Source organism: Cantharellus anzutake (assembly GCF_015039405.1).
Source record: "Cantharellus anzutake strain C23 chromosome Unknown EI90scaffold_111, whole genome shotgun sequence".
Lineage (NCBI taxonomy): Eukaryota > Fungi > Basidiomycota > Agaricomycetes > Cantharellales > Hydnaceae > Cantharellus > Cantharellus anzutake.
Window position 1 is genome coordinate 169,809 of NW_024067061.1, and position 25,897 is coordinate 195,705.

The 25,897-nt window shown below is 50.0% G+C and overlaps 5 protein-coding genes across 5 annotated transcripts; 1 reads left to right on the top strand and 4 right to left on the bottom strand.

Moving 5' to 3' along the window:
• Window positions 1-1,677: 1,677 nt before the first annotated feature.
• Window positions 1,678-3,686, bottom strand: EI90DRAFT_3133994 (uncharacterized protein; the record flags this gene model as incomplete). Its single annotated transcript, XM_039064621.1, has 5 exons — window positions 1,678-2,066; window positions 2,117-2,168; window positions 2,231-2,363; window positions 2,419-2,486; window positions 3,012-3,686. 5 exons carry the CDS (start codon window positions 3,684-3,686, stop codon window positions 1,678-1,680), a joined length of 1,317 nt encoding a protein of 438 aa, XP_038909391.1.
• Window positions 3,687-19,054: 15,368 nt separating this feature from the next.
• EI90DRAFT_3085410 (uncharacterized protein) lies at window positions 19,055-20,870 on the bottom strand. The gene is made up of 3 exons (XM_039062131.1): window positions 20,835-20,870; window positions 20,663-20,776; window positions 19,055-20,611 (listed from the first exon to the last, which is right to left on the bottom strand). Exons 2-3 carry the CDS (start codon window positions 20,705-20,707, stop codon window positions 19,100-19,102), a joined length of 1,557 nt encoding a protein of 518 aa, XP_038909392.1. The 5' UTR covers window positions 20,708-20,776; window positions 20,835-20,870; the 3' UTR covers window positions 19,055-19,099.
• An 845-nt stretch (window positions 20,871-21,715) lies between these two features.
• Window positions 21,716-22,078, bottom strand: EI90DRAFT_2847127 (uncharacterized protein; the record flags this gene model as incomplete). Its single annotated transcript, XM_039053726.1, has 1 exon — window positions 21,716-22,078. A coding segment is annotated over one exon (363 nt), but the record flags the coding sequence as incomplete, so codon positions are not given.
• Window positions 22,079-22,408: 330 nt separating this feature from the next.
• On the bottom strand, window positions 22,409-23,635 carry EI90DRAFT_209842 (uncharacterized protein). The gene is made up of 3 exons (XM_039052579.1): window positions 22,777-23,635; window positions 22,565-22,707; window positions 22,409-22,498 (listed from the first exon to the last, which is right to left on the bottom strand). Coding segments are annotated over exons 1-3 (822 nt in total). The 5' UTR covers window positions 23,455-23,635; the 3' UTR covers window positions 22,409-22,497.
• A 1,263-nt stretch (window positions 23,636-24,898) lies between these two features.
• Window positions 24,899-25,888, top strand: EI90DRAFT_3158750 (uncharacterized protein; the record flags this gene model as incomplete). The annotated part of the gene is made up of 2 exons (XM_039066189.1): window positions 24,899-25,073; window positions 25,130-25,888. A coding segment is annotated over exon 2 (495 nt), but the record flags the coding sequence as incomplete, so codon positions are not given.
• Window positions 25,889-25,897: the final 9 nt, after the last annotated feature.

Genomic DNA, 25,897 nt, shown 5'->3' on the forward strand with positions numbered 1-25,897 from the left:
AAGTCACCCAGTGCACCCGGGTCCGGGCATGTTACATCACAGTCGGGTCAATGGTACATTGGTATAAGGAAAGTCGTCCATGTAATGAAAGAAGAGAAGGAAAAGGAAAAGGAAAGAAGAAAGGAAGGAGAAGAAAGAGGGGAGAAGGGAGGAAGCAGGGCAGCGGGAGGGTAGAAGTACTGGGTGGAGGACGACGGGATTGGGCGGGTCCGGGCCAGGCAGAGCAGGAGGGTCGACGAAATCAGGGACCTCGGAACCGAGTCCAAAGAAGTGAACTGGATCTATGGGCTGTTCCGTGGCATCTCCGAAGTCGGAATCTGCAACTGGTGATCAATTTCTAATGGGACACATGATCGGAGTCGATGGGAGAGGGGTTTCTAAATTAGAGAAGCTGCGAAACTCAACTGGGTTTCTCGCCAGATGACTAGGACCAGGCTGTGAGGGTTCAGGGGATGGTGAGGCAGAGTTAGGAACCAATGTGTGTAGTTGTGAACGAGTGCAAGGGGCTTTGGGTGCCATACAAGATGTGTACTGTCAGGGAGTGATAAAATACTGTTAGAGACCAGAAGCAAGATGAAGGAGTTGTCTCCATGGTGGAGGGCTTCGGCCTCAGCGACTCAGACCAGGAGCGCTGTGCCTAGTTACACGTCTGTGCCCTAATTTACTTACTGGCAATGAGAACTAAAAAGGGGGATCAACTCTAGTCGATTTTATCACTGGGGTGTAACCTATCTACAAGTTAAGTATATATAGTTACAACGAGGTGGGCCTGTGAATGGTGGGACCAAGTGGAGTGGAGCTAATGGAGTTAAACATCAGCCAACTGAATATTACCAACAAGTCAGGTTACGGGGTTAGTGGAATGGCAGGCGATAACCCAGAAACAGAAAGGAGGGATAGGCCCGAAGGTAGACTTGCAGGGCAAGCAAGTGAATTGCCCAGCGGGGGCAGGAGTGCACTAGTGGACATCGGAGCTGTCCAGAAGCCTTCAGGGCTCCATACTTAGGGAGGCGTAGGTAATATATTGAAAAGAGGGGGTGGTGACCATCGAAGGAGTCAGAGGTGATTGCGGAATACAGGGGCTCCAAGGTTAGTGAAGAAGGAGCAGAGGTAATCTGGAAGGATCGGAGGTAGTGGCCGTGGATGGATATGACATCTTCCCTGTCCCTGGGGAACCCCATAACCAGACAAATGGGTCTTGGTATCCTTCAGATGATGGAGTATGGAATCTTGTACTTTGACCTGTGTGGTTGGTGTTAGACACTGGTCTGGGGTCAGCACCGAAGGTCACTGTTAGCAGGCCACTATAGGCCACGATGGCCATGATGCTGTGAACAAGGCCCGAGGGTAGGGCATTTGGCCTCAGCGACTCTAAAGGAGTGCTGTGCCCCCTAGCTGTCTTTTGGCCCTCATTTCAGACTTACTGGGGTTGCCTTGCTGGGGTCGGGACTTGGGGGTCGTGGTCAAATCGATATTAGAGCTAAGGTATCATACAGGATATATATAGGGAGAAAGAATGAATGGAAGCGGACCCGGGCCGAAGGCCGAAGGGTCCGGAAGCAAACAGGAATAAGGAGCGGGGTTGGCCGCATAGCGGCCGGCAATGACCGAGGGTCAAAACAAACAATAACACATAAATAAAGGAAGGAGTGTAGGGCTGCGATAGCGGCGATGGTATCATAGCGGCACTGGACTCGGAGTTGGGCCGGAGTCGGGCGCGGGAATGGTAGCAGCCCTGTAGGGGCCAAGTGGGCGGGGTAGAGGAGTCACACTGGGCACGGTGCTGGGGGCGGACTTGGGGTGGGAAGGTTGGTGTGGCTGTGGGGGAGTCAGCCAGGTGCAGGGGAGCCTAGGGGCAAGCAGGGGAGTGAGCAGGGAGTCCTCAGGGAGGATAGGGCTGAGGTCAGGGCTCGCGCTCACACTCGCATAGCAGGAATGGGCTCGGGTGGCATTGGGATGGGTGGCTAACGGGCCAGAATGCATGGCCATGACAGTTGGGAGGCATTCAGACTTGCTCTTCATGTAAGTGTGTTCGGCAGGTGCTCGCTTGAGTTTTGATAGCTCCACTGAAAGCATGTCAGCAAGGGTGTCCAAAAACACTCACATAAAAACATACATTCCATCGATGCTTGAATTGTCTGCATCAGGGTTAAAATCGATGCCTCCATCTGTTGAGTCCTTCAGTCAGCTAGCATCCAATGCTCAAAAGAGAAAGCGAGCAGTCCGAGACCAAAGTAATAGCCTTATTGATGCATGCCTTCACGTTGCTTATATCGTTGGCGATATTTGATGCCATCACCATTCTCTTGAAGAGCCCTTGATGCTTGAGGAATTCAATATGGTTGATCTGTTCTTCCAATGCACTAGGAAGAAGCTCTGAGATTCTCCGAGTGACCAAGGGAGGAGTATGTAACATACCCGTGAAATTTTTTGAGTGGAGCAATTAATTCGGGAGGGACAGTTTGACCGGCATACAGTTCAAGTGGCTGCAGGATGGCAGTGTAAGCCTTTTGGACCTTGTCATTAAGGCCCTTAGGACTTTCATTATTGCTGTCATGTCAGGGCACAGCCCTTGACCCCACCCACCCTCAGACACCCTCACCCTTTCCCTAACCACCCTTTCCCTAACCACCCTCTCCCCACATTTCCCCATTCCCCCTATCCTTCCCCCCACTGTTTCACACAATGATGCACGTGCATGAACCCATTATGGAAAGTCAGCAGCAAGCGGGAACTGTATAGTTCCTAGGGTCCCTTTGAGTTGGCCTCACAGGGGGCTGAGAAGCTTACCCTTCTTCTCAGCTCATTCCCTGTGAAGGCTGAGGCTAGTCCCCTCAGCAACTTCGAGGAGTTAACAGCTGGGGAGAGCACCCCAGCTTCCACACCCGGCCTTGCCCTCTGGCCACTCCCAGCTGGGGTCCGGATCCTGACATGTCAATGGTCTGTGTGGGTAAGAAAAAAATGTGTCACCTGATCACTGATCGATCATGAAACCAAATTGCTATGCAAACCTCATAAGCTTGGAGCAATGCCAGAAGGAGGTCCAGGATTTGGCTGACATATGGAATAGGAGATATCTTGAGAGCAGAGGATGCGGTTTGGAGTAGGAGCTTTGTGGCGCTGAGAACTGTTTTCTTTTGATCACCATCTGGGATGGCTGATGACGAAGACGCTGGTTCTGGGGGAGGTGCAACAATGTCCATACCTGGGTGCTCTCTCTGTGTGTTGAGGATTGCATTGGGGCCATGAATGGGATATGTTATGGGCGTCGAGTGCAGGTTGTCAACACTCCGCCAAGGGCAGAATAGCGGCAGCTCCCAACCACCAAGGGCTGAAAGATCGGGTGTGGTTGGCATAGACCCTGGGGGATTTGGTGAGTCCAATAGGTTGGAATGAGGATTTCCTCTAGGGTCGCTCATTAAATGGTGCCCTGGAGACATCTGTCGTTTCGAATCTCGGGATCTGCTGGGGGAACGCAACATAGATGGGACCCCGGTAGGCTGGAGATTGGGACCTCCCGATCTATCATGTTGAACATAGCTGGTTTCATCATGGATTTGGTCTGTCCAAACTCTTGTGAAATGAATCTGGGGAAGTGAGGAAGTCAAGGGTTGTGATGACTGCGAGTCACCAGAAGATGGCGCAAAGGTGGGATGTTGAGACGAGGGTTTTCTCTTGGGAGCCATAGCACCAGCGCAGATCGTGATTGATGCAGGAGGTGAGAGAGGAAAACCCGGACAGCTTGCTCAACCACGTCCTACCCAATATAAGTCAAAGGCAGCAGATAGACACTGATGCAAATCCAATTGGGAGAACAAAGGGTTATTTGATGCTTCCCCTTTTGGAAATAGGACATCTCTAGTCAAAGCAAGGTGTGTGCATTGGCCACGAAATTGTGCAAATGAAGGGTTGCAACAGGACGTGAAGCTGATGTATCTACAATATACTTGATTTAGGTCAGCAATTTCAAAGTAGCCTTCATAGGCATGGACCACTATGATACTTGTATTATGAACAAAGAGATGTCCAATACTTCCACGGAAACAGTCTACAGAACCAGCAGCTCACTTGTCCAGGTACATGCAAACATCCGGGAGCGTTTTGTGGGCCCAGAGATTTGATGTGGGAAAATAGAGCCCCTTCATTGACATTTGGCAATTCAGGTGTCAAATGCTGGCCAATTATCCTCTGACATTAATTAATGGATGCACACGATCCATTTACATCTTGAACTGAAGCGGAAGATTTAGATTGACACTAGGTATATAGGGTGAGGCTCAAGACTCTGGGCATGTTGCAATTCATCTAAACTAAGTACTCGCACAAGTAAGGCAAAAGGAAGGGTTGGCAGCAGATAGACCTGCCAAGTGAGTGCAAAATTCCCCATACTCTAAATAAATTCATCCCACAGCCGGAAGTGTTGGATGAGCCCACAAAAATATACATTGAGAACATAACGTGTGGATGCCACCTGTTGTGGCACTCTTCCTCATTGGGGGTTTAGGATTGCATCAGGGCACGGCCTAACCAGCTACCCTGACTCCCTATGCCAGAAGGGAGTTGCCATAGGATGATCCGGAGTGATCCAAAGAACACAGGTAATCTCACTTAGCTCTCGCTTAGCATCCTGCTTCTATCTTCCATCCACATGTCACCCCTTTCCCACACCTCACTTACGATTACCTGAATGAATAGCTATCTTTTCATGTTGTCATCCTATCAGTTATCTCTTATCTCATTGTAGCTGCACTCTAGTGGGTAGCAGTACCCATGTATATAACCTCTATCTTCACTGAGGGTGGCACCTCAGCGTTAATAATGACTAGGATTCTCAGGAACACCCTCATCGCCGCAAACTGATGCACAGTCCCTGACAGATTGTTGATTATTTGGGCCCTCAGCGAAAGATACAAAATGGGGCTCGGATGTTGAACTCCTTTCAGGGTCAGCTGCGGAACGTAAATCGTATATCAAGATGGACCTAGATTAAAGGGAAGCATGCTCGGAGGAAGGTGCGAGTTGGAAGCCATGGGATTGGGATGAGTCTGGAGGTCTTGAAGACCTTTGGATGGTGATAGAAGTCTCGGGAGAAGGGAAAGAATTAATTGAACCATAAAATGGAATATAGCCATATGTCATCATGCCAAAAGCCTGCTTCATTTGGAGTCCTTCATGAGTAATGATATGGACTCCAGGAGAACTAAAAGTAGAGTCTGCATCCACGTGTCGAGTGCTGCCGAAGGGGAGTTAAAGCAATGGAAAGATAAGTCAGCTGAATTTCCCCTTGCCCACACAAGCCCACAATATTACCCGCATAAGTAGCCCACAACCTGACAAACGAACGGACCCACTGGAAACTCAAGGGGTTTAGGAAATACCCAACCTGAAGAATTTCATTATCAAGCATCGATGGACATTTCTGCTTGCACTCTCATTGGATGTATCAAGCAACAACAGCAAAAAAAAAGGGAATCAGGTTATCGGCACCTGCCACTTCCTCTTTGGTGGTGGCATGGAACGATAATGGCCAACATAGCTGTCCAGTGTTACTCTTGATAATGCATTTTCATGGAGTCCAATCTCGTGCCCTCATTCTGGTATCGTGTCAAGCTCCCAACACATTGATAGCATCTCTACAGGATTACTTATTTCTACCCTGATGCGCCTGCTTCATTTCCTCAAACATGACATCATCTAGCAGCTGATAGCCTGGTCGGGCGTGTCTCAGTGCCACTGGTGTGGAGTTGGTACTAGGCCGGATGTTGGGGGAACAGCGCTCATGTATATCCTTATCATTGAGCCACCTGCAGCCTTCCTAACATGTTGGACTTGGTTGACTACATAACTACTCCACTAAAAAGGGCTTCTACCAGGATCAACAGAGGGAAAATCCTTGCAGTGTCGTTGATTTTGACCTTGACCCAGGTGCTTTAGTTTTAGCAGACATTCTTCAGAAGTGTCCTGCAGCGCCAACAATTAAGAAGGATTTCGCAGGCTACCATGGAGTCAATAGTGTTGTATGGCACACACACATACATCTGACACATGGGAGCTTCTGATTACGAACAGGATCCGTTTCGTCATCGATGTGGGTACATTTATGTAAATTCATCTGTGCGATCGATGCATCTCACATCATTAACAAGCTCCATTGTGCACCCCACTGGATGCTAGGACCAAAACGGAATTAAGCCCAGCGCTTCCATGGAGGAGAGCCAGGAGGCTACGTCCCCTTTCTCTTCATAATTTAGGTGCATAAAGTATTTAATTTCATGCATATTAATTCCCCAGCGTCTCTCATTTACTTTGCCCTTTGCACCCATGGAGTCCCACATGTCACGCCCCATCTGTGTGAACTATTTCCCACCTTGAAGCTGTTGCTGTTCAAAGCGCCATGCAGGATCCCCCTGCATTTTGTATCCTCTTATTCGATGATTGTGTCATTAAATTCAATGACTCCATGGATGAAGCTGATACCCAGGCATTCATCTACACAGCAGCATTTAAAAGCCCTTCGAATGCACCATGCGTTCCAGAAAATTACGGGTACTTCTGTTGGGGCCGTGTCCAGTATCTTTTGTGTAATGGAGCATGTCAACCTTTCAACCAAGAGTAGGTTAGTGACACCATCAATGAGGCTGAGGTGCAGTCCTGCTTTTTGTCAGGTGGTTGCTGACGCCCTCAGCTGGCTCTTTGAGCTCCCTCCTCCAGCCAGTGCAGAAATTCGTCTAATCAATCAAAGAAATGCACACTCACATGCAAAATCGCAAAGTCCCACCCATTTGTATGGAAAGTGGCCATCCCATCCCTTTTTTGGCCACTCCAACGCACCATTTCGCTACACCACCATGCCTGCCCTAGAGCGACATATAAACACGGTGTCAGAGACCGGATTCGAGATGAGGGAGTGTCTCCGTAATGGAGGGCTTTGGCCTCAGCGACTTCTGCCAGGAGCGCTGTGCCTAGTGACACGTCCGTGCCCTAACTTACTGACTGGTGATCAGAACCTAAGGGGGGTAACTCTAGTTGATTTTATTACTGGGGTGTAACCTATGTACAAGTGGGATATATATATGGTTACAGCGAAGACGGGTCCGCAATTGGCGGAGCCGAATGGAGCGGAGCTAACGGGGTTAAACATTAGCCGACTGAATATTACCGACGAGTCGGGTCGCGGGGTTAGCGGAGAGGCAGGCGATAACCCAGAAACGGAAAGGAGGGATAGGCCCGAAGGTGGGCTCTGCAGGGCAGGCGAGTGTATTGCCCAGCGGAGGCGGGAGTGCGCTAGCGGATGTCGGAGCTGTCCGGAAGTCTTCGGGGCTCCGTACTTAGGGAGGCGTAGGTAATAAATTGAAATGAGGGGGTGGTGACCATCGAGGGGTACCGAGAGGATTGCGGAATATGGGAGCTCTGAGGTTAGTGAAGAGGGAGCGGAGTTAGTCCAGGGGAACGGAGGGACCGGAAGTCGATGGCCGGGGATGGATATGACAGTATCCCCTTCTTAGGCCTGAACCCTTGAAGGCCCAGAATTAGTAAGGTGAGGGGAGCTGTACTTACAGAGAAAGAGAAAGTGGGAAAATGAAAAACGGAAGTGAGGAGTGAAGGGAGAAGGAGAAATGGGAGAGGAGTCAGGGTTCCTAAGGAGCTTCGGGTCCAGGCTTCGCTGGGTACTGAGAGTGGAACGCTTCGACAAGGTCGGAGGCGTGATCGAGTTCACCGGCAAGGAGCCATTGTGTCTCCTCGTCGGTCCCTTCATAGCCTAGCCACTTGACCAAGTAGAGCAACTTGTTGCGTCTACGTTGGTCAATCTTGGAGTCGAGTATCTCCTCGATCTCGAACTCCATCTCGCCTTCGATTTCTACAGGAGGCGGAGGTGGCTGGTGGCGGTTCGGAATGGTGTTCAGGACGGAGGGTTCAATCTGCGATACATGGAATACCGGGTGAATGGCTCGCATGTTTTCTGGCAGGCGGAGAGTGAGGGAGTGAGTTCCAATGCGGGCGATGATCTCGAATGGGCCGAGGTTTTTCTCGGAGAGCTTTTTGGAAGGTCGGGTGGAGCGGAAGTACTTGGCCTTTACGTAGACCGAGGTTCCTACTTCGAAAGCTGGGGCAGGGCTCCGTCAGGAGTCTGCCGGGCCCTGATAACGGATCTGAGCGAGGTGCATTTCCTCGCGAAGGAAGTGGTGGAGGGAGTCGAGATCGACGGAGTACTCTTGGGCACGTACTGATGTCAGGTCTTGCTCCGGGTGAACGGTGATGTTCAGATGGTAGCCTTTGTTGGCGAAGAATGGGGAGACGCCCGTGGTGGCATTCGGAGCGTTGTTGTATGCGAACTCTGTGAGAGGCAGGAGTTCGGACCAATTGTCCTGCTGGTAGTTACTGTAGATGTGCAGGTACTGCTCGAGCGTCTGGTTCATCCGTTCGGTCTGACCGTCTCCTTCCAGGTGATAGCCGGAGGTGAAGTGGAGGCGGATGTCGAGGGCCTTACCAAGTGAACGGAAAAAATGGGAGACAAACTCCGGACCCCTGTCGGAGGTGACATGGGATGGAACTCCGTGCTTGGAGAATACATGGAGGAGGAAGAGCTTAGCCAGTTCCGGAGAGGTGATGGTATCGTGGGTAGGGATGAAAATGCACTGTTTGGACAGGCGGTCCACGACGACCAAGATGGAAGTGAATCCGGAAGAGGAGGGTAGCTGTTCGATGAAATCCATGGAGATGGAGTTCCAAGGATGTTCAGGGATGGGGAGTTGTTTGAGTAAGCCGTAAGGCTTATGACGGGGGACCTTGGCACAGGCACACGAAGTGCAGGAGGATACGTAACTCTTGATGAAGTTACGGATGCCCGGCCAGGTATACTCACAATGTACTAGATCCAGAGTCCGGTTTTGCCTGAAGTGTCCAGACAGTTGGTGGTCGTGTTTGTCTCGCAAAATGTGGAGACGGAGATCGTTAGAATCCGGCACGTAAATGCGATTGTCCAGCCTTAAGAGGCCTTCGGTGTCATATCCGTGCATACCCGACCCCGACCCGACTTCCGGACCTCCACCCTCTTCACCTCCGGGTTCATAACCTACCGTTGCCGTTCCGATACTCACCTTTGGTCTTGGCAAACACACCTCCCCCTTACCTCTCCGACCCTATCTCCGTCCGCTCCGATACTCATCCCGGACCGAACATCGCCCCACTCGCCACCCTTCCTACTACTCCGCTCCCCCTTCACAACACCTCCACCCTCCCATCATCCCCCTACACTTCCCCCGTCCGCTCCGATACTCACCTTCGGACCTGACTACTCTCCTTTCCACCACTCCTTCTCCCCTTACCTGTCCCCTCTCTCCTCCCTCCGTTACTCCTCTGCCACCCTTCCGCCAAGTTACGACCGTCCACCGCTGTTCCGTACTTCGCACTCGGACACCGCTCGTACCTTACACCGAGCCTCTGTCATAGTCCCTACCTCGGACTTTGACTCCACCTCGGTCTTAGTCCATTGCATTGGTGACCTCATACTACGTAAACACCATTGCCAATATTCCTCGGACTTCCAACCCCGCCTCTGTAACCTCCGTAAGCTCCGCAACCCCCGAGCTTCACGGACCGCCTTCGGCACTCTCGCCGCTTGTAATGTATTTCTCGCGTTTTCCCCTCATCCCTATTTGGACTACTGCTTCTTCCTATTCTAGCCAGTTAGTCATCATCCCCACTTCCCCTCATCCTCCTGCCCCTCTGGGCCTCGCCCTCCCTACCTCCTTTTGGACGTATCACAGGTCTTGCCCTATGACCTTCGGTACCGCTCCGCTCCCTCTACCCTTTGTTCCCATTCGGACGTCTTCGTTCCGATTCGGTCACCCTTTGTTCTCCTTGTGCTTTTGCCCCTTCCATTATATATATCGGCGCTTGTACATACTCGTCTTGGTTTCAGTCCGAAATTGACCTGAAATGCCCCCTAGAGACTTCCTGCTCACCTACTGTGAAATTAAGGACCAAATGGACAAACAGCAATGGCACAGCGCTCCGCTTGAGTCGCTGAGGCCAAGGTCCCTCCACGCTAAGTCTCCGATTCCACTCCGGAGTCGTCCGTTTCCGCCCCATTCTAACATTCGGCATCAACGGACCAGCGGGAGTTGGGGAGGTTGGGGGAAGCGAGATGAGAAGAGATTGAGGTGTCGGAGGAGAGGGAGGTTAGGATGTCTCAATGAAGAGCCTCTGTGTCGACGAGTACGGCTGCTCAGATTACTGTGGCAGCTAGGAACGTAGCTCATAAGGACGCAGTGAGCTGCTCTGAAGTGAAGACTGGTCGGAAGTTCTGCGGATTGATGCGAGCGTAGTCCATATCCCCTTCTTTGGGATAGACGTCCCAGCGTCTAGTCAACGCATCTGGTTTAACTCCGAGTCTTCCGGGACGGAATCGGACTGTCATGTGGAATTGGGAGAGGAACTCTGACCAGCGGGCTTGCCACCAGGTCAAGAGTTTGGTGGTGGAGAAATACTCGAGGTTCTTGTGGTCGGTGATGACGTCGATTGGGGTTCCTGAACCTTCGAGGTAATGACGCCATGATCGGAACGCATCATGAATGGCAAGCAGTTCCTTGTCATGGGTGTCGTAATTGAGCTCCGGCGCCGAGAGTGTTCTAGAGCGGAAAGCGACGGGGCGAATCTCTCCGTCATCACAGCGAACGGAAAGGATTCCGGAGATCGCGTAATCGGAGGTGTCGGTTTCTACAATGAGGGGGGTGTTGGGTAGCCAATGTGTGAGGATAGGAGCGGAGGTGAAGGCTTCTTTCAAGGTGTTGAAAGCAGAGCGACAATCGTCGGAGAATAGCCAGGGGGCTCCTTTACGCGTGAGGCGCATCAAGGGGACCACAATGTCGGAGTATTGGTGAATGAAACGCCGATAGAAGTTAGCGAAGCCAAGGAAGGATTGGACATCCTTGACTTTATGGGGCTCGGGCCAATCTTGGACGGCTTTGACCTTCTCAATGGACATGGTGAGTCCGGAAGGAGAGAGGCAGTAACCGAGATATTCCGTAGTGTCCGTATGGAACTTGCATTTCTTCGGATTGGCGTATAGGCCGTGTTTGCGGAGTCTCCTAAGAACTTCTCGGACATGCTCCTGATGCGAAGCCATGTCTTCCGAGTAGGTAAGGATGTCGTCTAGGTAGACTACCACAGAAACGTCCAAGAGGTCGGCAAAGATCGTGTTGACGAATCGCTGGAAAGCCGCAGGTGCATTCGTGAGACCGAATGGCATGACAAGCCACTCATAGGAACCATAGCGCGTGCGGAAAGAGGTCTTCCATTCGTCGCCTGCTGCAATGCGAACCAGGTGGTAAGCATGTCGGAGGTCGAGTCTGGTATAAACCGTGGCACAGCTAGGTGCGTCAAGGAGGTCGGAGATGCGGGGAAGTGGGTAGCGATCCTTTTTGGTGATCTTGTTCAGCCCTCGGAAGTCAACGCAAAGACGGAGGGATCCATCCTTCTTGTGGACGAAGAGGACCAGTGCTGCATGAGCGGAGGTAGCGGGGTGAATGAAACCGGAGGCCAGGTGTTCATCTAAGAACGCCCGGAGGGCCTCGAGTTCCGAAGGAGAGAGAGAGTACATGGTACCCAAGGGTGGGGAGGTGCCTTCCTCAAGGTCGATCTTTAGGTCGTGCTCACGGTGCGGTGCCAGCGTCGAGGCTTTGCTCTTACTGAACACATCCGCAAACTCGTGATACTCCTTTGGAACGGCCAAGAGGTCAACGTAGTCGGTGTGGGATGAGGCAGCCCTCAAGCGGCTTTCCTCGGAAGGGATGGTTAGGCTGAAGGATACCAATCCTTCAAGTCGGCAAGCCTTCGTGAATGCGGAACGGCTGACGAACTCGATAGATGGTAGCGGAGGAGTAACAGCCTGCGACTGAGGTGCTGGCGAAACATCAGATGGTTGGATGTCGGACGACGGCAGTGGTGCTGGAGACGATGGGGGAGAGCTCGGAGTAACTGTCTTGGTAGGTTCGGAAGTTCGGAACGTGATACTGCTTGAGACCCAGTCAATCAACGGATTGTAGTGGGTAAGCCAGTTGTGTCCTAGGACTAGGGAACATGATCCATCCAGCGATGTGACAAAGAAAGTCGTGGGGGTGATGTTTCCGGAAGCGAAGCGGAGGGGGATATCAACGGCGTGGGTTATGATTGAGTTGGTGCTACCGTCGAATAGGCGTAGTTGCAGGGGTTTAATCTGGTACGTCTTCAAGGCCAACTTTTTTACGAATGTGTCGTCGATGAAGCAGTCCGAAGACCCAGAATCTACGAGTGCGGGTATGTTCTCATAGGAGCGGAAAAGTTTATTTTGTGTCCTAATATTGGACGAAGGAGAAACAGGAGGAGAAAAAGAAGAGAAGCGGAGAGAGGTGGATCGATCTACGGAAGTAGTCGGAGGGGGCAGAGGAGAGAGTGGTACATCAGCAACACTATCTACAATGGGTAGAACATTAACCGAAGGGTCAACATTGAGAGGAGAAAATAGACCATTTGAAAGAGAAAAGGAAACAGGAATGTGGAGGGAGGATAAGTCGGAAATGGAAGACGCGTTTAAATGCACTTCTTTGAGCGCACGGAAGGAAGGATCGCAACCCCCGGTCCGTGTGGAGTCCATGGGGGTGCGGACTAATTTTTTGCTTCTGCGGAAGCAGATCCTTGCTCCTCGGTCTGGGCTGAACGGGCCTTAGACGCGCGAGAAGAAGACTTGGGACAGTCCTTGACCATATGGCCAGACTGACCGCAGAACATACAAAGTTTCTCGTCGAGACGGCGCTTACGCTCTTGTGGTGTGAGCTTGCCGTTGTCTCCGAGTTTAGATGAGAGGTCCGGTTTTGCAGAGCTAGCCTCAGACTTCTTGTTGTCCTTTGGAGGCCTACTACCGGAAGCAGAGTTGAAAGAGGAGGAAGGGATGGGGTCGGAACGAGAAGCGGCGGTGGACTTGTCGAAAACGTTAGAGGAAGAGGGTTTCGCGCGACATGTAACTTCCGATTTACGCTCCCAATAGCGTGCATCGAGAGTTTGGGAAAGGGTGCGGAGTTCAGAGAGAGTAGAGGGTTTACCTACTCTAGCAATATCGTCCTTGATACGTTCCGGCAATCCGTTGTAGAAAAAACGACGAAGCGTGGCTTCTCCGTAACCGTGAAGTTGAGAGGTGTGTCGATTGAACTCGACAACGTATTTATTGATGTGGTGCCCGTCCTTCATGTCCAGGGTCATCAGTTGAACCTCGGCGTTGCCCACAGGATCGTGAGGGCCGAAGTTAGTTTGAAGTTCATTAACAAACTCTTGATAGTTGTTCATCCATCGCGGACGAAGCGTGGAATTCTGGTCGAATAACAGGTCCGGCTCAAACCAATTGAGGGCCATTCCCTTGAGATAGGACTGCGCAAATATGACTTTAGCGCGGTCGCTAGCAAAAGTGAGGGGACGGTCCTGGAAATTGAGCTCGCATTGGACCAAGAATACTCGAAGTTCTCAGGGATCCTTTCCATCGAACTGTTCGGGTTTGCGGACCTTGGTCCGGAGAGCAGAGGATGGTCGTCGTCGTCGTTGTCCGGTGTGATGAGCCAGACTGGCAATGGCTTGGGCCAATTGTGCAATAGCCACGTTGGAGGTGGGTTCGGCATCGTCAGTGGTTGGGACAGTGGGGATGGGAGGATCAGCAGGAGGAGGATCGACAAAGTCGGGGACCTCGGAACCGAGTCCAAAGAAGTGGACGGGGTCTATGGGTTGTTCCGTGGTGTCTCCGAAGTCGGAGTCTGCAACTGGTGATCGATTCCTAATGGGGCGCATGATCGGAGTCGATGGGAGAGGGGTTTCAAGGTTAGAAAAGCTTCGAAACTCAACTGGGTTTCTCGCCAATCGACTAGGACCAGGCTGGGAAGGTTCTGGGGAAGGTGAAGCGGAGTTGGGAACTAATGTGTGTAGTTGCGAACGAGTGCGAAGGACTTTTGGTGCCATACAAGACGTGTACTAGTCAGGGAGTAATAAAATACTGTCAGAGACCGGATTCGAGACGAGGGAGTGTCTCCGTAACGGAGGGCTTTGGCCTCAGCGACTTCTGCCAGGAGCGCTGTGCCTAGTGACACGTCCGTGCCCTAACTTACTGACTGGTGATCAGAACCTAAGGGGGGTAACTCTAGTTGATTTTATTACTGGGGTGTAACCTATGTACAAGTGGGATATATATATGGTTACAGCAAAGACGGGTCCGCAATTGGCAGAGCCGAACGGAGCAGAGCTAACGGGGTTAAACATTAGCCGACTGAATATTACCGACGAGTTGGGTCACGGGGTTAGCGGAGAGGCAGGCGATAACCCAGAAATGGAAAGGAGGGATAGGCCCGAAGGTGGGCTCTGCAGGGCAGGCGAGTGTATTGCCCAGCGGAGGTGGGAGTGCGCTAGCGGACGTCGGAGCTGTCCGGAAGTCTTCGGGGCTCCGTACTTAGGGAGGCGTAGGTAATAAATTGAAATGAGGGGGTGGTGACCATCGAGGGGTACCCAGAGGATTGCGGAATATGGGAGCTCTGAGGTTAGTGAAGAGGGAGCGGAGTTAGTCCGGGGGGAACGGAGGGACCGGAAGTCAATGGCCGGGGATGGATATGACACACGGTATGGTTGAGTGTCAGTAGGTCTTCTAGTCAATTACTGACAGGTTTTACTACAGGCTCTCTGCGATCATCATTCAGGTAGGACCCTGCCACTAGGGGCCAAGATCTTGGACGAGCGCATGGTGACGGCTCAAGGTGACATCAAGCCACCACACATCCTCATCGACCCTCAGACCCTGCAGGTGAGCATCATCGATTCTGGCAGTATCAGTGCACTGCTGCATTCGTTTGTCACCTTCACACGACAACATTGCCGAGTTTTTGCCTTGGAGTCAGTTCGATAACTCTTTGGTGATGGAAGTGGCTACAGGGTTGTATCGGCCAAAACCGGACTGGGGCAAGAGTTTTGGTAAGCCATTCCATTACAAGTTGACGTTGGCTGAGAGCATTGACAAGGATGGTTCCCCAGTGCAGAAGGTGACATCTCGTCGAGTTCATTCCTTTGACCCACATCGAACATCATATTAGAGAATCACTTTGACAATGAGATAATTGCACATGATGAAACTGAATATGCCAAGGGAATGTGCTCCAAATTTGGTCTTGGGTTTGCCCCACAGAACCAGTCTAAGGAAGCTTCCGATTGAATTGTTTGGTGGTGATAGAGACCGGAGTGAGACGAAGGAGTTGTCTCTGTGGTGGAGGGCTTCGGCCTCAGCGACTCAGACCAGGAGTGCTGTGCCAAGTTACATGTCCATGCCCTAATTTACTTACTGGCAACGAGAACTAAAGGGGGATCAACTCTAGTCGATTTTATCACTGGAGTGTAACCTATCTACAAGTTAAGTATATATAGTTACATTGAGGTGGGCCCATGAATGGCAAGACCAAGCAGAGCGGAGCTAACGGAGTTAAACATTAGCCAATTGAATATTACTGATGAGTCAGGTTACAGAGTTAGCAGAGTGGCAAGCAATAACCCAGAAATGGAAAGGAGGGATAGGCCCAAAGGTAGACTTGCAGGGCAAGTGAATTGCCCAGCAGGGGCAGGAGTGCACCAGCAGATGTCGGAGCTGTCCAGAGGCCTTCAGGGCTCCATACTTAGGGAGGCGTAGGTAATATATTGAAAAGAGGGGGTGGTGACCATCGAGGGAGGTGGAGGTGATTGCAGAATATGGGAGCTCCAAGGTTAGTGAAGAAGGAGCGGAGGTAGTCTGGAAGGGTCAGAGGTAGTGGAAGATGATGGCTGTGGATGGATATGACAGGTGGCCGAATCAACAATAGCATCCTACCCATTGAATCAACTCTGAACGAGACCTGATTCATATCTGCACAGGACCATTGGAGTGGCTGCATCGCAAGTCTCAAGAACTCCATTGGCATGCCTATTCACAGTCAACTCCCAAATGTCACTTAGTGTTCGAGGTCTCACCTTGGCAGTGGGAACAGTGTAACAGGTCTATCGCCTAGACTCGAGACAGAGAGAAGGGGGAGGGTGGTAGTGTGTGTGGGTGTGGTTTGTGGGCCAGGTTCTGGTCCTGGGGCACTACTGGGTCTGCTAGAACCTCAAACAAACGCTCACCTACATCTCTCTTGGATGTCAAGGCTGAGGATTATGATGAGAGGGGTCTTAGACGTAAGCAACTAGCTCAGAGGGGGTGTTAGGGTCGTGGATGGCGTCTTTACCACTTGGATGTAACTTCTGCTTGTCCCTTCACGGGTCTATTCAGTACTAACTTGTTATGTACAAGCTATTATCTAGTTTATATGAGTTGGAAATGGAATGAATGGACTGGGGGAATGTAAACGGGCCGTTAGGCAACCATAAATGATGAATACCCAATTGGGAACAAAGAAACAATGAAGAAATATGAATGAATGGGGAATATATGATAACGGGTCCGAAATGGGAATTGTGAAAGTTAACTCCGCAACACTTCGCCACAGCGCCCGCCTATCCTCCCGTCAGCAACCTCCTCGTCTCCAGCTTTCCAACGAGCCCTTATTTGTCCCAATTGGTGCAGTGGTTCTTGAGATGTGGCCATTGACAGGTGCTGTCAAGACCACATGAGGCTATACACCATGCTGAACCATCCGAATATGGGGTTGCCATTCTGGGAAATGCTCCGTGGTTAAAGGAGGAAGGTATAGCATCACTATCGGGTAGAAAAACAGCTGGGTTGTATGTGTGGTTATGGAGGTCTGGAGAGGGGGTGAAATTGGCGGTGTGGTTGGGCGTGGGAATTTGGCTTGGGACTGTCGGGAATGATGGGGAAAATAAGGAAAAATAGGGAATGGGTGTATGGAGTGTTTGATAGTGTGGGGACGAGCAATGGAAGCGTCAGAGGGTATGTGGTGTATGTTGGTGGGCAAATTCTGCAGAATCCGACTTTTTGCAGTACACAGAGTTGTCCCCACAACAACGGCCTGATTGTCCCACATACTCTTTTGCTAGACAGGTCTTCCCTCTGAATAGCTCAGAAAATTGCCCTTGTTTGACCTCCCTCCAGACTAAATGCTGTGAGATACCACTATGGCTGGAATTGCCTGATTCTCGTGGTGGAGTTGGTTGGCTGTTGCTGAAATCACAGTCCTCCGATGGGTCCAAGAAAACAATGCCCATCTTGGCTTCACAGATGTGCCATCCTGGAATTTCTCGCTTTATAGCACCTTGACAGCTTGTAATTTATTCTTCGCTCATCATGCTTGTAAGACTGTTTTCTGTGCTTCAACCTGCACTTTGACACTGTCCGTATGCTGCATCTATCTTCAAGCTGGTGTTATCACCTCATTGCTACACCTTCAGCAATGTGCACCCAGCTCTCCTTGTGGCTGGGTGATCTCACATCATAGAGACACAAGAAGATGATAAGATGGGAAACCTCCTAGCTAATGGACAGTTGTTGGCCAAACACGATGGATTCAGTTTGTTCCACATCTATCTGGTTGCATGGTCTACATGCCTCGTTCTCAACACATTCAAATGACCCCAAGTGGGGCCTACCATAGATCTACACATCTGCATGATTCTCCTCTTTGATTCTGAAGCTTCGCTGCTAGATCCACTCACTCTCACTCAAATTTTGCTCTTACCATGTGCACGTCTTCATGATGCTGTCAGAAACTGTATTCGAGGTGATCATGGGAAGTGGAGCGGAGTACGGCAGCATGAGTGGTCACTTAGCTAATGAGCTACTCTGTTGCAAGGCATTGTGGGGGTTGGGACTTTGGCTTCAACAACTTGGCTAGAGCGTTGCGCCATGCATTCTAGGCTGTCCCGTATTTCAAGTTAGCAGGTGGTACCTTGCAGCAACGTTGACTTAAGTGGAGATGGGACTGAGAGGCAAACTTAAGGTGAGAGTACTTGGGGGGGAATTCTAGTCGATATTCGAACTGAAGTACATTGACAGTAAACTACAAGTATAAATACAAAAGGAGAACAGAGAAGGGGCTGGTCAGTCCGGCACGGGATGGGAGTGGGATGGCAAGTACTAAAAGAATGATGAGGACCAGGGAAATGGAACAGAAGAAATGGATGGGACAGAGGACGGCAAAGTTGGGAGGCAGAATGGATAGCCCGACAATCTAGGCACCAATATGGTGGTGGATCAGAATGTCAATATACGAATAAATCAAATGTCAATAAAGGAACAACCAAGTGTCAATAAAGGAATAAACCAAATGTCAATAAGGAGCAGATCAGCGGCGACAACGTCGACTGCTAGTAAGTTAAGCAAATGAATAAGAATAAAACGGTATCGGCCGAATGGCTGAGGAGCTCAAGTAGTGGTGGGAGAAAGAAGGAGGCGCTGCTACAGGGCCATAGATGGGAACCACTATCGGCGCTGCTAAATGACAGAAGTGGTAGAAGGGTGGGGACTTTGCGGGGCCATGACAGATGCAGACATTACTGACCAGGTAAGTTGATTTGTTGGTTGAGTAGATGATAATGTATCACTATAGCCCCATGACTGACTGTCTGGCACAATTGGTCTTTATTCTGGCTGGACACATCGAAGATTTCGAGGTTTATTTACACATGCAGATGGAATCTGTGGGGTTTTGATTCCGATACTTGGGGGCATTTGTCATTCTCTCAATGCTCTAGGCCTGATCAATTCGTTTATCCTTGCACTCACCCTTGGCTCAGTGGTGTCAATGTCCAATAATAGTAAGTCACCTGTTTTTCTGTGGTCTGCATTGTGCTACTCACAGATCTCTTGGCCCTTGATGCAGTTGTCACTTTTCAGCAGCAACCCGATTCCCAGACAATGGGAATTGGACAGGAGAACATGGCAAGGCATGCAGCTGTGCAGGCAGGGGGGAAAGTGATGATGAACACTGGCAAGATTACGATTTCACTCAACAAGTTCAATATGTGTTCACACATAAGCTTAAAATTCAACATATATATCCGGGGGCACTAGAACATCGTTATTGATATCATACTTGAACAATTTTAGAGTTGCAAATGTAAAGATGTGCATAAAATAAATAGACAATGCGAAATCCTATACAAAAGTGAAACACTAAAGCAGTCGATCTTGGGGACTATCAGATGTTTCAGAAGAAGAATCATCTGATGATATGTCACAGGGAGAAGAAGTGTCAGATGCAGTGCTGCAAGGAGAATAATCGTTAGGCACTGGGAAATCATAGTCAAGCATGGCACTCGGATACCAGGCAGCTTGGCCAATATCGACAACAATGGGAGCTTTCATCTTGCCCTGAAGCAGAAACCGAGTACCATCCTTGCTGGACTGAGGATGGTAGAAATCATTGATATAATTGATCAGTCGATCACCATACCAGGGCTGTATGCCATTGGTGCTGTTTGCCTTGACAGAAACCATGCGATACTCCTGTGGGACAGCAAGTTGTGACCTGCCATTGAACCACACTCCTAGCCAGATAGGGGAAGCATGATAGACTAGTGGGGTCCTTCCTGCAGCAAATGAATAGCCCCTTTCATGTTTTGGGAAGTGATGGAAAAATGGACACTTGATCCAAACCTCATCCAACTCTGGCCCTGCATCTACCCAGGAACAATGTGCATAGACTGTGTCACCTGCCAACAGAAGAGTGGGTTGAGTAGATACTGGATGAGGGATGTGATATGGGCAAGTAGGAGCCATGCCAGTATTTATAATCCAAGATTTGTCTCCCCGTATGTCATAATGTGCAATAAAATCACCTAATTCTGTCGACCAGGTGAAAGCGCTGTGCCCATCAAAGGCAGCAATATATCGTGCCCCTGGAGAAAATGCAACTGTGTGACGCTCAGGAAAGGCTGGCTCAGCATTGGATTGGAGGGATGGAATGGAAGGAGGAGAGGCAAGGAGCTGAATGTGTGGGTCACCTAAAATGTAGATACATGCCACATTGTTGTACCAAGGCTTTCCAGGATCCCGTAGGACTCGTATGATGAGCAATCCACTATCTGAGACTGCAGTTACAACAGGATAGGCACCTATAGGGAGAGTGCCAAGTTTCACAGGGAGCATACCATGGCTATAGATAGTGATGTTCCCATTGACATCCTCAGTAGCAACATGATGACCACCATGGATAAACTCAATCCATGCTGGTGGACTGGGTGGATGATTCTGGAACTGAGAGATTGTATGCTGATCATCAATATCAGCAATCTCAATCACACCACTACCAAACCCAAGTGCAATGTATCGACCATCTCTTGAGAGTGCTGCACATGTCACAATGCCATTACGGACATCAGGTTCATGGAATTCAGCTTCGTAATTGATCTCTTTAACACCCCACTTGTTAACCTTGTTTGGTAAACCATCTAATTTTGCCTCCATAAGCATTTGGGCATTAAGTGAAGCCTCACTCAATGGAATCAAGTGGTTCAAAATCTTGCCAGAAATGCCAAAGATTTGAACAGGGTCAGAGAGGTGGCCATATAGTTTATAAAGAGACGATTTGGGTGGGCAGAAAAGAGACATAGATCGATGAAGCAACCATTTACGGACCCCATGCATCGCTGCACCTTCTCGGAAGAGTTCAATTCCATTGTGATTCTGTCAAAAGTGATGTTCAAACAAACATAATATGAACCCACTCAGACTTACATCAAATTCATAAAATCTTGGTGGCACGAAAGGGACCCCTCCCATGTGCCGGAATGTAAGGAAGTTTTGTGTGAGGAAGGAATTGAACTCATTCTGCAATTCATTGTCATTGGACTCTCGTGAAAAGAGTCGTGCAGGGTCCAGGTGGTCAAGTACATTGCCAATGACATACTGGATGTGTTTGGGTTGATCCCGGAAGGGTGTAAAATCAACCCATTTGTCTTTGTCACTGAGAGGGGGATTAGTGGGTATCCCAAATTCATTCCGCTTGCAACAATTATTGAAAATTCGAAGGAGTAGCGGTCCGAGAAAATATCCTTTCTTGTCATTGATAAAAAATACTCTGTCATTTTCGTTACCAATCGGATTTCCCATTATGAATTCTTGCACTGTGGCATGATAGAAGTTGACACCTTTCGTATCCTCCAAGGGAAGTTCAATGATTGAGCTGATCGGTTCCAATATGGCATGGGCCTCATCCGTGGCAATTCCTAAAAGCTGCGACATAGAATACACACTGAGTGATTCATATGCCGCGATAATCGTGCCAACCAATAGGCGATACATTTTGGCTATATCCAGGGGAACTGCAGATGAGCCACGCATGTAGGCTTTTCGGAGTATTCGCAAGTACTCCGAGTTGAGATCGATGGGTGCATCAGGATTGAGCAAGCCCTGGAACTCCATTTTCAAGGTGCGGCCATGCCCGGTCCACCACATGACATCACGGATTCGGATTGAGGCCATAGCAGGCAATTCACGACAAGCCAAAGTAAAAGCATTGAGGTCTTCCTCCGAAGGTTTCCACCGAGATTTCCTGATACGATCTCGAAGGCCATCCTCCACCATGCAACGGATCGTGTGATACTTGTCCTCCTTCGTAATTTTATCCACATCTTCATATGGTATGACAAGGCCCCGTTCCCGAGCTTCATCCCAAGCCGACACAACCAACGACTCAGGACGACAGCTAACGAATACTGCAAACGTGGCTGGCAGCTCTTCAAGGATAAGGACAAGCTCCATCAGACGTTCGAGTGCCTCTAGATCTCCACACTCATCCAAGCCATCTAAGACGATGACGAGGCGATCTTTTCCAGAAGGCAATATCTCCATTAGATTACGCATAGGCTCGATAACAAGAGCCTTCATTTGCTTTTCCAGAGACAGATGCTGAGGCAGTTGCAGATCTTGCTGCCGAAGGCACCTGACAAGTGACATCATGAACTCCCTATCGAAGCATGCGAGTTGATGTGCCAGCGTGGAAGGGAACAGCTCAATGGAATCAAGGCCCGTTCCGACCTGGTTTTTATCCCAAAAAAAGGATGCTGCCAGAGTGCCCTGCGCTTTGAGGGCAGATGCAATGCTCATAGCTATCGCAGTCTTCCCTGTCCCTGGGGAACCCCGTAACCAGACAAATCGGGTCTTGGTATCCTTCAGATGATGGAGTATGGAATCTTGTACTTTGACCTGTGTGGTTGGGAGGCATTCGGACTTGCTCTTCACGTAAGTGTGTTCGGCAGGCACTCGCTTGAGTTTTGATAGCTCCGCTGAAAGCGTGTCAGCAAGGGTGTCCAAAAGCGCGCACATAAAAACGTACATTCCACCGATGCTCGAATTGTCTGCATCAGGGTTAAAATCGACGCCTCCGTCTGTCGAGTCCTTCAGTCAGCTAACACCCAACACTCGAAAGAGAAAGCGAACAGACCGAGACCGAAGTAATAGCCTTATTGATGCACGCCTTCACATCACTTATATCCTTGGTGATATTTGACGCCGTCACCATTCTCTTGAAGAGCCCTCGATGCTTGAGGAATTCGATACGGTTGATCTGTTCTTCCAATGCACTAGGAAGAAGCTCTGAGATTCTCCGAGTGACCAAGGGAGTAGTATGCAACGTACCAGTGAAATTCTTTGAGTGGAGCAATCAATTCGGGAGGGACAGTTTGACCGGCATACAGTTCGAGTGGCCGCAGGATGGCAGTGTAAGCCTTTCGGACCTCGTCATTAAGGCCCTTAAGGCTTTCGTTATTGCTGTCAACGGTCTGTGTGGGTGAGAAAAAAATGTGTCACCCTATCACTGATCGATCACGAAACCAAACTGCTACACGAACCTCGTAAGCTTGGAGCAACGTCAGAAGGAGGTCCAGGATTTGGCTGACATATGGAATAGGAGATATCTTGAGAGCAGAGGATGCGGTTTGGAGTAGGAGCTTTGTGGCGCTGAGAACCGTTTTCTTTCGATCACCATCTGGGATGGCTGACGACGAAGACGCTGGTTCCGGGGGAGGAGGTGCAACAATGGCCATACCTGGGTGCTCGCTCTGTGCATTGAGGATTGCATTGGGGCCATGAATGGGATATGTTATGGGCGCCGAGTGCAGGTTGTCAACACTCCGCCGAGGGCGGAATAGCGGCGGCTCCCAACCACCAAGGGCTGAAAGATCGGGTGTGGTTGGCGTAGACTCTGGGGGATTCGGTGAGTCCAATAGGTTGGAATGAGGATTTCCTCTAGGGTCGCTCGTTAAACGGCGCCCTGGAGACATCCGTCGTTTCGAATCTCGGGATCTGCTGGGGGAACGCGACGTAGATGGGACCCCGGGAGGCTGAAGATTGGGACCTCCCGATCTATCACGTTGAACATAGCTGGTGTCGTCATGGATTTGGTCTGTCCGAACTCTTGTGAAATGAATCTGGGGAAGTGAGGAAGTGGAGGGTTGTGATGACTGCGAATCACCAGAAGTCGGCGCAAAGGTGGGATGTTGAGACGAGGGTTTTCTCTTGGGAGCCATAACACCAGCGCAGATCGTGATCGAAGCAGGAGGTGAGAGAGGAAAAGCCCGGACAGCTTGCTCAACCGCGTCCTACCCGATATAAGTCAAAGGCAGCAGATAGGCGCCGATGCAAATCCAATTGGGAGAACAAAGGGTTATTTGATGCTTCCCCTTTTGGAAATAGGACATCTCTAGTCGAAGCAAGGCGCATGCATTGGCCACGAAATTGTGGTAATGAAGGGTTGAAACAGGACATGAAGCTGATGTATCTACGATAAGGTGCGGTATACTTAATTTAGGTCGGCAATTTCGAATTGTGGCAAAAGGTAAAAGTAACCTTCAGAGGCATGGACCACTATGATACTTGTTTAGCGATGAACAATGAGATGTCCGATACTTCCACGGAAACAATCTACAGAACCAGCAGCTCACTTGTCCAGGTACATGCGAACGGGAGCGTTTTGTGGACCCAGAGATTCAACGTGGGAAAATAGAGCCCCATCGTTGACATTTGGCGATTCAGGTGTGTCAAATGCTAGCCAATTATCCTCTGACGTTGATTATTGGATGCGCGCGATCCATTTACATCTTGAACTGAAGCGGAAGATTTGGATTGACAGGTAGGGTGAGCGCGAAAGTAGGCTCGAGACTCTGGACATGTCGCAATTCATCTGAACTACTCGCACAAGTAAGGCGAAAGGAAGGGTTGGCAGCAGATAGACCTGCCAAGTGAGTGCAAAATTCTGTTGCGGCACTCTTCCTCATTGGGGGGTTGATTATTGGGCCCTCGGCGAAAGATACAAAACGGGGTGAGGATATCGAACTCTTTTCAGGGTCAGCTGCGGAACATAAATCGTATATCAAGATGGACCTACATTAAAGGGAAGCGTGCTCGGAGGAAGGTGCGAGTTGGAAGCCGTGGGATTGGGATGAGTCTGGAGGTCTTCAAGACCTTTGGATGGCGATAGAAGTCTCGGGAGAAGAGAAAGAATTAATTGAACCGTAAAATGGAATATGGCCACATGTCATCACGCCACGCATCGAGTGCTGCCAAAGGGGAATTGAGGCAATGGAAAGATATATAAGCTGGCGGAATTTCCCCTACCTGAGCCCCACAACATCACCCGCATAGCCCACAACCTGACACACGAACGGACCCACTGGAAACTCAAGGGGTTTAGGATATAGCCAACCTGAAGGATCTCATTATCGAGCATCGATGGACATTTTTGCTTGCACTCTCATCGGATGTATTGAGCAACAAGGGGAAAAAAAGGAAGTCCGGATATCGGCACCTGCCGCTTCCTCTCTCGTGGTGGCATGGAACGATAATGGCTAGGCAGGTGACCAGCCTCTCTTTAAGGGGAAGAGAGATAATGGCCAACGTAGCTGTCCAGTGTTATTCTTGATAATGCGTTTTCATGGCGTGCTCTCGTTCTGGTATCGTGTCAAGCTCCCGACACATGGATAGCATCTGGGATTATTTCTACCCTGCTTGATTTCCTCAAAACATGATGTCATCTAGCGGCTGATAGCCCGGTCGGGCGCGTCTCAGTGCCACCGGTGTGGAGTTGAACGAGGTCGGTACTAAGCCGGATGTCAGGGGGACATTAAGCCACCTGCGGCCTTCCTAACATGTTGGACTTGGTTGGCTACATAACTAAGTACTCCGCTAAAAAAAGGCTTCTACCAGGATTGACAAATCTTTGGGGCGTCGTTGATTTCGACCTTGACCCAGGCGCTTCAGTTTGAGCAACATCTCCAAACATTCTTCAGAAGTGGAAGTGTCCTGCAAGCGCCAACAATTAAAAAGGATTTCGCAGGCCACCATGGAGCCGATAGTGTTGCACGGCACACATACATACATCTGACACACAGGAGCTTTCGATTGCGAACAGGATCCGTTTCGTCATCGATTCAGAGCGAATACGTCTATGCAAATTCATCTGTGCAATCGATGCATCCTACGTCATTAACAAGCTCCGGCCTCCATCGTGCGCGTGGCTGGATGCTAGGACCAAAACGGAACTCAGCCCAGCGCTTCCACGGAGAGGAGGCAGGATGCTACGTCCCCTTTTCTTTTAGACGCATAAAGTATTCAATTTCACGCATATTGATTCCCCAGCGTCTCTCATTTAATTTACCCTTTGCGCCCATGGAGTCCCACATGTCACGCCCCATCTGTGTGAACTATTCCCGCCTCGAAGCTGTTGCCGTTCAACGCGCCATGCAGGATCCCTCTGCGTTTCGTATCCTCTTATTCGATGATTGTGTCGTTAAATTCAATGACTCCATAACGAAGCTGATACCCAGGCGTTCGTCTACGCGGCAGCATTTAAAAGCCCTTCGAATGCACCACGCGTTCAAGATGTTTTCGGGTACTTCTGTCGGGGCCATATGTGTCCAGTATCATTTGTGTAATGGAGCCCGTCAACCTTCCAACCAAGATCGAGTAGGTCAA

Coding starts and splice junctions, on each gene's coding strand:
- EI90DRAFT_3085410 (XM_039062131.1), bottom strand. CDS start 20,707: ATGGGAGGGGTCCCTTTCGTGCCACCAAGATTTTATGAATTTGAT. Junction 20,612..20,662: donor CAAGATTTTATGAATTTGAT/GTAAGTCTGAGT, acceptor CACTTTTGACAG/AATCACAATGGAATTGAACT.
- EI90DRAFT_209842 (XM_039052579.1), bottom strand. CDS start 23,454: ATGGCTCCCAAGAGAAAACCCTCGTCTCAACATCCCACCTTTGCGCCG. Junction 22,708..22,776: donor CGTTGCTCCAAGCTTACGAG/GTTCGTGTAGCA, acceptor TCACCCACACAG/ACCGTTGACAGCAATAACGA.